The sequence below is a fragment of the Quercus lobata genome, unplaced genomic scaffold, assembly GCF_001633185.2.
Source record: "Quercus lobata isolate SW786 unplaced genomic scaffold, ValleyOak3.0 Primary Assembly Scq3eQI_205, whole genome shotgun sequence".
NCBI classification, from domain to species: Eukaryota; Viridiplantae; Streptophyta; class Magnoliopsida; order Fagales; family Fagaceae; genus Quercus; species Quercus lobata.
In genome coordinates, this window is record NW_022154710.1 from 183538 (window position 1) to 193371 (window position 9834).

The following is a 9834-nucleotide window of genomic DNA, read 5'->3' on the forward strand; positions in this document are numbered from 1 at the left end:
CCTTTTTTTTTTTTGGTTATTAAGAAAGTTGCTGTCTTTTTCATCTTTTAGAATTCTTTGAATTGGAATTGAGGTGGGTTTTCAATTGTGAGGTGATCTTGACTTTATTTGATTAGAAATTTGATGGGTTTCTTAATTGGTTACTTTTTTTTTTTGTTCCAGTAGATTTGTAAGTGAAACTTTATTGGGATTATTGATTGTATATGTGTGGTGTGCGTGTATTTGGGGTGGGTTTAAGTTTGCAAGACTTGATATAGGATTATGTTAATCAGATAGATCAGCTATTTTGTTTTTATGGATTTTTCATAGAATTTTGATCTTACATTTGTTTTATAAGATGGTATGTGTTTATTAGGCTTGAAATTTGAGATTGGATCAGCCTAATCAAATTAATTTTCTCTTGGTTTGGGAAATATATTTTTTAAAATTTTGTATTGGTTTTGTTTATTTGAAATGGTGTTAGTCATCATGGCTAAATTTGGAATTTGGGATTAGGCTAATGTCAAATCAAATGATTGCCTTTTGTTTTCTGAGAACTTTGCTGAGAAATATTGATTTTTGAAATGGAGTCATGTTTAGTCAATTGAAATTGGTTTATGTTTATGAGACATGAATTTTGGGATTGGTTTTCATTAATCAAATATTACAATTACCTATTAAAATTTCAGTTGAAGGTTGTGATCTGGGTTTTGTTTCTTTTTGTTGATCCCGTTCAGTTATAGGTTATTTTATCAGTGCTGAACAAAGCAACGGGGCTGTGGGTTGGTTTCTTGGTTGTTAAAATTGCAGGGCATACAACTGAAATATAGGGGAATGTGAACATTTTTCATTTTCTAAATGAATTAGACTATTCTAGTTAATTTTATTTATTTATTTATTAATTTAATGTTTTTATATATATTTAAAATAATTATTAAATTAATTATGACGTCATCACGGTTCGACCCCGGTTCGACCTCGGTTCGACCTTAAAACCCTTGAACCTCTCTCTTTTACGGTTCAATGAACGGTCCGGGTCTGAAAACCTTGCCCCAAATGCATGTGCTAGCCGGTCCCGCATTGAATAACGCCGTGTGGTTCCTAGTCCTACGTACACCTTCCTACCAGTTTAGTTTAAAGCCTCCATTTATAGTTCACTCCTGTTAGTTCGCACACAACTAAGACCTGGCAATCAATGGACCACCATACCTAAAAATTAAACTCCCTTGGCCCAATATAACACAGCAATAATCCTTTTTGATTTCTTTGTTGTTATTGTTATTATGACATTTTTTCCTTCAAGAAATCTTGGCCAAGATGGCATTCTAAGTTGTTATGATCTTAAATTAAGGACGGATCAAAATTTTTTGTTTGGGGCAGACATAAAACTATCGATTTAATTTGCAAGTTAAGAGAAAAATCAAAGTAAGCATATGTGCATTATATATGGGCTTTAACTTCATGTGGGCTGGACCATGGTGCATGGTGCACCCAACATACACATCCAACCCAAAGGCAAAAGAAAAGTTATGGAAAACTGAAAAATAATCAAAAAAGAAAAAGATGATGACATCCCTACAATTTATTGGGAAATGATTTCAGAATACCATACAAGTTTGAAGGCAAGTGCACACATTACACATAGATTTGAAATGTTTGATACGTATACAAATTCAGGGAATCTCTAGGCCGCCAGTAGCATAGTTTTGGTAACTGCGACTCTTCATTAAGTCAGTGAGAGGTGAATAATAAGCAGCTCCCATAATTCCTTTTCTAATGATTTCCTCATACTCTTTCCACCACAGCATGAAGCTACTCCGCGGCAAGAAAATCTCAGGCGATACTGCATAGTTTTTCATCAAACTCAAAACATAGTTTTCAAACTCAACCAGGTTGTGCTTTGATGATTCTTTCTCCCCAATACTTGATTCTCTACTACTCAACAATTCGCATGAAATTCGAGCCTCCTCAACATGTGCCCAAAAGCAAGAATCCTCCGTTAGACTAGAAGCCACATTTTGCTTCTTCAACTGACTTGGATTGCTTGCAGGTTTCTCTATTTCTTTAAGCCATTGCTCCAATTGTTTGTAATGTTTAGGCCTTCCTTGGTTTATGTAGTCTTTTAGACCCTTATTGTAGTATTCAGCTATGTCCAATGGTTCACACATCCTTCGGTAATTTGTTCCCGCAAAGAGCCATCTGGTACGAAAGGAGGCACCTTCCTTCTGGGGCTTTTTCTCTGCTTCATCAACCATTTCTTCCCAGTAACAAGTGAGGATTTTCTTATACCTTACCACATTAAGATCACTTAAATTGCCTGAATTCTTGTAGCTATCATAGTATCCAATTCCCTTATCCTTAAAATGTTTCTTGTACCATTCCAAGTAGGCCATATTTATTTTTATGTCATTCAACTTCTTGGAAGGATCAAAAACTTGCCTCTTCAGGATTACCAACTTCTTTTCCTGTCTTTCTGTCCTTGTAATCAGATTGTCGATGCCATTGTTCCTCTGTTGTTGCTGCAATGACTTATAAAAATGAGTTGGGCTATTTTACAAGGTAGAAATTTTAGCCATGTAAGAGATATGAGAGGTTTTGGTTAGTTGTTAATAGTTGAGCTCTTCATTCTTTACATTGTTTTATTCAATGTCTTGTTTAACTAAGCGTATCGTCAATCGTGTCTGAACCATAGCATGACAAATGGGTCAAATAAGCATTGTAACCATATGCAATTTATAAAAAAGGTTTGTAAGTAAATTACCTGGGGCCGCACCAGTCCAATTGCTTCTAGTTGTGTAATGATGCCTGCCTCAAATGATTTTGTATTCCTTTTAACCAATTGTGTAGTATCCTTACAAATTACCTTATGGTTGAGATGTTGGACAAGTGCTTCATAGAACTCCAAAACTTGATTAGGATTTTGATTTTCTGGACCCTCTAAGTAGGTTGCTGTCAACAAGTCCAAAATGGATTGAGAATCCTCAAAACAAGCACAGCCCAATTCCGAATGCAAGAGAAATGTACCAAAAGGCTTGTAAATTGAGTCAATGGGATTGTGGGGTGAAATTAAGACTCTGGGAATTGGATCCTGATCAGAAACTACATGCAAAAAGCAAGAGTTCCATGTTGGATATTTTGATGTGGCTTCTTGCAGCCCATCATCACCTACAAGGGGTGAACCAAAAGTGATGCAAAGTGGGCGTGTTTTGGTGCTTGATAAATTGATTTTTTCTAGTAGCCATAAGGTGAATAGAGAGGCAACTGATCCTCCCAGAGAGTTTCCAGTAATAATTACTGGTTTGGAATCAATCTGCATTAAGATATAAATCTTACATTAATGTTGATAATAGGATGAGTGACATTCTTAAAGACTAAAGTTCTTTTGATTAATTAAAAAAGGGTCTATAATATCTTCTCCAAAATGTTAAATATAATCCTAGTTAATAAAATACACAGATGGCAGCATATGTCACACGTAAGATGATTGACATGTTTCTCAACCAAAAAAAAAAAAAGTAAATATTTTTCTCAAAAGAACTCTCGTTTGCCACTCATTTGCCATACGAAACAAAAATCCTATTAAAAATATGTCTTTTATAATTAAAAGCATAAAATACGCTAATAATACATATCTTATTTTTACTAAGCTTTATACAGCAGAAGATTATCAAAATTAATACCTTTTACTTTAATGTTTTATTATTCATATTAAACATCAATGTTTTCTTATTTTAATTTATAGTCTTGAATTTTTTATCTATTAAAAATTTTCTGCAATTTGATTTTTTATATGTTAGTCATACTACGGCCATATATATATGGCCGTAGTATGACTAATATATACAATTATTTAAAATTAGAGCTTCTTTCTCTTTTTTTAAATAAAAATGGGGGGTCAAAAAATTGAAAAAATGTATTAAATATACTAAATGCTCAATTAGTTATTTTTTTAACAATATCTTGTGAAATTATATGAGGTAGCATAAGTATCCTACTAATTTGGAATGTAGAAGAAAATTAATTTAAAATTCTTTAATAAAAAATATTCATTCAAGTTTGTAATATGTAATTCTATATATATATATATATATATATATATATTTTCATCTGTTTATTCAGGATTTTAAGTATATTTTCTTAAATCTATTAACTATGATTATAAAATAAAAAGAACATAGTAATGTGATATCATGATTTTCAGTCTTGGACTATTCAAAAAATCGATAAAAAAAAGGTTCAAAACCTTTAAAGTCTGACCGTGATAAAGTCATTATTTTAAATAATTAAATAATATAAAATAAATAAATAAATACAAAAAATTAGTAGTATAGACTAAAATAGTATTTAAACTGGTCAATTTTTTATATGAATTAAAGATAAAAAGATATTTTTCATAATTTATTAGGAAAGTTATATAAATATTATCCTACTATTATTTCAAATATATATTTCACATCCATACCATATAGCAATATTTCAAAAAGATTAATTTGCTAATAGCCTAATATATTCAAATGACATAGGAATACTCAAAATGATTACCTGTACGAAAAGAAAAGAAAAGAAATGAAAAAAAAAAGGTACAGCGCACTCATGAGATATTGACCGGATGAGAGGGCCAAAATCTTTATTTAATTTTTTTAATAAAAAATTTGAATAACGCTAGTATCATACAAAATGACACAATTTGTATCATAACTTGCTCACATGGCGAGTTGCGGTTTAAATTCTGCCATTTTATGTAGTATTAGCATTGCTCAGAAAAATTCTCTATTTTCCCAAAACAAAACCATTCCTAATGCATCATGCAAGATTCCTAATGCATCATGCAAGCAGTAATATAGATTATAGAGTTACTCTCAAAATATCATTTTATGCAATAATTAATAATTATAGTTTTTTTTATATACAAAATAGAAATTCTACTCTAATATAATTTAGCTGTATATGTGTGTGAAATTCTCTCTTAAAAAACTTAAATTTCATCCCTTGCCTCCTACATCCCACTAGCACTTATAATTAAAATCTTGTTAATATGTTATTATATTTCATGATAAAATTAGTAGACTAAGAATATATAGTTGGTTATAATTTATTTATCAGCAGGATACTAGCCGTTAAAATTAGAAAAAATAAATCTGAAATATCTTAAATTTACGGGTTGGAAAAAATAATATATACATATATATATATATATATATATATATGTATTGGAGTAATAAAATAATTAAATAACAATCATCACAAAATTTTTTTTGTTAAATTAAATATGTCAAACATTATCTTCTCAAAAAAACAAAAACAAAAACATCAATAGTGACAATGAGATATCGTTCTCTTCATATCTTTTCAATATTAACGATATTTAATTGTTTTGTTTAATACCCTAATAATAATAATAGAAATGATATTTTTTAAATTTAAACCTTCATGTTAATAACGATCATGATACCAATAATATATTGACAAGTACTAGCGACCACATTTCTGGTCAAGCAGAGTCAGCAGACACAATAGAAAATGGGAAAACGTAGCAAAAAATAAAAGTAGCTGGTTAACTACGACCTGGTTATCAATTATATTGAAAGTTTAAGAAAATTAGACTTTGTTCTAGAAGTTTGTCAATTGACTCAGTTGCAGTTCATGCTTTAAACTTTTGTCAAAAAAGAAAAAAAAAAAAAGAAAAGAAAAAAAGGAAAGAATTTTCGGGGCATAGAGGTACCTGAGATTTCAAGGAGGGGAGACTATCACGGATTGAGGCAAAAAGCTCAAGTGCAGCTTTGTTAATGGAGAATTGTGGGTTGGTTTTGGTGCACAGGAATTCAAAGAGAGGAAAAGACTCCTTTAGAGTTGATGATGAAACCAAATCCTCTCCTCCTCCACCCTGAATAATATAGTCTTTGGAACAAGCAGGCCAAGTAAAGAAAGCTATGGTGGTACTGTTTGGTTGCTGAGAAACTTTGTACCTTACTGACAAAGATTGCTGTTCATTTTGATTGATTTCACTGTACAGGTCCCGAACTGCAGCCCAAGAATGGTACAGAACACCAGAGCTGACCACCAAATTGGCCAACTCTAACCCACCGCTAAATCTGTCATCAAGAAACAAAAAAGCTAAGAAATCATGATGCATCAAAGAAGGAAAACAAGCTGAACAAAAGAAATGAAAATGGTTTTTACTTACAAGTGAATTCGGCTCATCCTCTGTTACTTTGTTCGATCTACTTAGAAAATCAGCAACGTATAATATAGAATATATTGTGTCTTGTTAGTTATAACATCGATGAGAATCAATACCAAAATTAGCTGAGTAATCTAAATTTCGTAGAACAAAAGCATAGATTGAAGTCAACGACAATATGCTAAAGATTCCTAATAAAAAATTTAAGAGAAAGACCATTTATATGCTAAAGAATTATGTTGTTTAGCATTTTAGCCTATCAATTTTCCGTCTTTCATTTCTTGGGCCCCACAACTAAAATATGTGAACCCAAGCCCTTTTTAGGGACTGGTGGCCTTATGCGGGACCATGATGGTTGTTGGGTTAAAGGCTTGTTTATTCGTTTAGGACAGAACTCCAATCTTATGGGTGATTATGGATGGTTAAATAGGGTCTTCAAATGGAATGAGGTCTTTTTTTATATACTAAAAATTTGTTTTATTTATTTATTTATTTTTTCCTTCTCTCTTTTTCCATAGCATTACCTAAGGACACAACTTTTTTTTTTTTATACAATTATTTTTATAAGAAGTTAAGACAGTAAGTTATGATTTAAGTGATATCACTTTCGCATAATTCACAATTGACACTATTTTTATTAGGGAAAAGTTAACGAATATCATAAAAGTATTGATATATGATATATTTAAAAAAAAATTTATGAGAAAAAAATTAAAATTTTGACAACTTTTTAACAATTACCCCTTTTTATTATGCATAAAAATACAATTATTGTTAAAGTTATTTGGATAAAATACGTATTTGGTCAGTTGATGTGACAATAAACTAATTTTTTATTTTGATCGTTTGCTATGCCAACAATTTTCATCCAAAAAATAACGGTAGTGACTAAATTGACATGACACTAAAAGGTTAGAGACCAAATTGACACAATTGAAATGTTAGGAATTAAATTGAAATATAACGTAAAAGATAGAGACTAAATACATAAATTACCCTAAAGTTTTTTTATTATGCACAAAAATATTTGCATTTATTTTTTGGGTTGGTTTAAAGCGAGCAAAAGTGTAAATGAACGTGAACCTATGATTTTTATATGTTAACTACCGGTAACAATTTGGACTTATTTCTAAACAAGAGGCAACCTACTCCTTATATGAATTGCTCCTTTCACTCTCAAAATCCTATTTTTTGACTTTTGTTGATTAATTTCCAATATTTTCCCAACTAACCAATTATGAATATTAAATGAAAAATGTAGGAAGTATTAGCAAATCAAGAATGATCTTGTTGGGGAGAATTATGCTAGGCTATTTCAATGGTATAGAAAATAGAGTGGCCTTTCCTTGCTGTGAGAGACGAATATTAAACAATGCCAAAAAAAAAAAAAAAAAATCCTTTGATAATGATGACTAAAAGTGTTTTCATCTAAATACATCCAAGTATCCAACTCAATTTATTGGGAAAAAGATGATGATGTCTCTACAATTTATTGGGAAACGATTTCAGAATACCATACAAGTTTGAAGGCAAGTGCACACATTACACATAGATTTGAAATGTTTGATACATATACAAATTCAGGGAATCTCTAGGTCGCCAGTAGCATAGTTTTGATAACTGCGATTCTTCATTAAGTCAGTGAGAGGTGAATAATAAGAAGCTCCCATAATTCCTTTTCTTATGATTTCCTCATACTCTTTCCACCACAGCATGAAGCTGCTCTGCGGCAAGAAAATCTCAGGCGATACTTCATGGTTTTTCATCAAACTCAAAACATAGTTTTCAAACTCATGAATCAAGTTGTGCTTTGACAATTCTTTCTCCCCAGTACTTGATTCTTTGCTGCTCAACAATTTGCATGAAATTCGAGCCTCCTCAACATGTGCCCAAAAACAAGAATCCTCCGTTAGACTAGAAGCCACGTTTTGCTTCTTCAACTGACTTAGATTGCTTGCAGGTTTCTCTGTTTCTTTAAGCCATTGCTCCAATTGTTTGTAATGTTTAGGCCTTCCTTGGTTTATGTAGTCTTTTAGACCCTTATTGTAGTATTCAGCTATATCCAGTGGTTCAATCATACGTCGAAAATTTGTTCCTGCACCGAGCCATCCGGTACGAAAGGGTGCACCTTCTTTCTGGGGCTTTTTCTCTGCTTCATCGACCTCTCCTTCCCAGTAATGAGTGAGGATTGTCTTAAACTTTACCACCTCGATATCAGTTTGGGAGCTTCCATTCTTGAAGCTATCATAGTATCCAATTCCCTTTTCCTTAAAACACTTCTTGTACCATTCAAAGAAGGCCATATTTATTTTTATTTCATTCAACGTTTTGGAAGGATTAAAACCCAGCCCCTTGGACATTACCAATTCCATTTCTTGTTTCTCTATCTTTGTGATCAGATTGTCGAGGCCATTGTTCTGCCCTTGTGGCTGCAATGACTTTCAAAAATAAGTTGGACTACAAGTGGAATTATAAAGGGTTTCAATGGCAAAGATTTTACAAGGTAGTAATTTTAGCTTTGTATGAGATATTAGAGATTTTGATTACTTTGTTGATCGATGTGTTATAAGTATGTGATTAAATATTAAATTTATCATATCCTAATAATTTAAACTTCTAGAACAATTATTAATTTAACAAGGTATCAAAACAGTAGATCCTGAGCATTTCAATCTTTACATTACAACATCTAGGTGTATCATATATCATATGGGAACCATAAAATGAGATATAGCACAAATAAGCATTGTAATTTTATTTGATCCAAAAAAAAGTTGTGATTGAGCTACCTGTGGTCGCATTAGTCCAATTGCTACTAATTGTATAATAATGCCTGTACGTAGTGGAGGTGTAGTCCATTGAAGCAACCCTGTGGCATCCCCACAAATTACCTTACGATTGAGAAATTCCACAATCTTTATGTAGAGCTCCAAAACTTGATTAGGATTTTGATTTCCAAGACCCTTTGAGTAGGTAGCCATCAACAACTCCAAAATGGTTTGAGAGTCCTTAAAACAACCACATCCGGATTCCGAATACAAGAGAAAAGTCCCAAAAGGCTTGTAAACATTTGTTTGTGAAGCCGATTCAGTGGCAGGAGGATTGTGGGGTGAAATTAGGACTCTTGGGATTGGATCTTGGTCAGAAACTACATGCAGAAAACAAGAGTTCCATGTTGGGTATTTCAATATGGCATTTTGCAAGCCATTATCACCAATAAGGGGTGAACCAAAAGTGATGCAAAGTGGGCATTTTGTGATTGAAAAATCGATTGATTCTAGCAGCCATAAGGTAAAGAGAGTGGCAACAGATTCTCCCAATGAGTTTCCAGTGATAATTAATACTTTGGAATTGTCAATCTGCATTAACATAAGAATCTTACTATGTTATCAATAAGACAAATTATTATTTTTAAGCATCAAGTTTTACTATCATATGAAACATCGACATTTTTAATATTTTCAATTATAATCTAGAATTTTTTTTAGCTAGCTATAAATTAATAAACAAGTATAATATTTTTTAACTATAGTAATATGATAATTAGTTTTCTACTTTGCTCGAAAACAAGCCGAAACTAGAGAAAATATTTAGTAAATACTCTTTTTCTTTTTATGTCAAAAACGGTAGATAACCAATACGTACTCAATTAGTTTTTTTTTTTTTTTTTTTTT

The 9834-nt window shown here is 31.6% G+C and overlaps 1 protein-coding gene and 1 pseudogene across 1 annotated transcript; both read right to left on the bottom strand.

Moving 5' to 3' along the window:
- Positions 1-1469: 1469 nt before the first annotated feature.
- On the bottom strand, positions 1470-6361 carry LOC115973024 (senescence-associated carboxylesterase 101-like). Its single transcript, XM_031093263.1, has 4 exons — positions 6164-6361; positions 5702-6071; positions 2741-3289; positions 1470-2507 (listed from the first exon to the last, which is right to left on the bottom strand). Exons 1-4 carry the CDS (start codon positions 6178-6180, stop codon positions 1653-1655), a joined length of 1791 nt encoding a protein of 596 aa, XP_030949123.1. The 5' UTR covers positions 6181-6361; the 3' UTR covers positions 1470-1652.
- Positions 6362-7665: 1304 nt separating this feature from the next.
- The window catches only part of LOC115973038, a 5987-nt pseudogene continuing 3818 nt past the window's right edge, over positions 7666-9834 (bottom strand).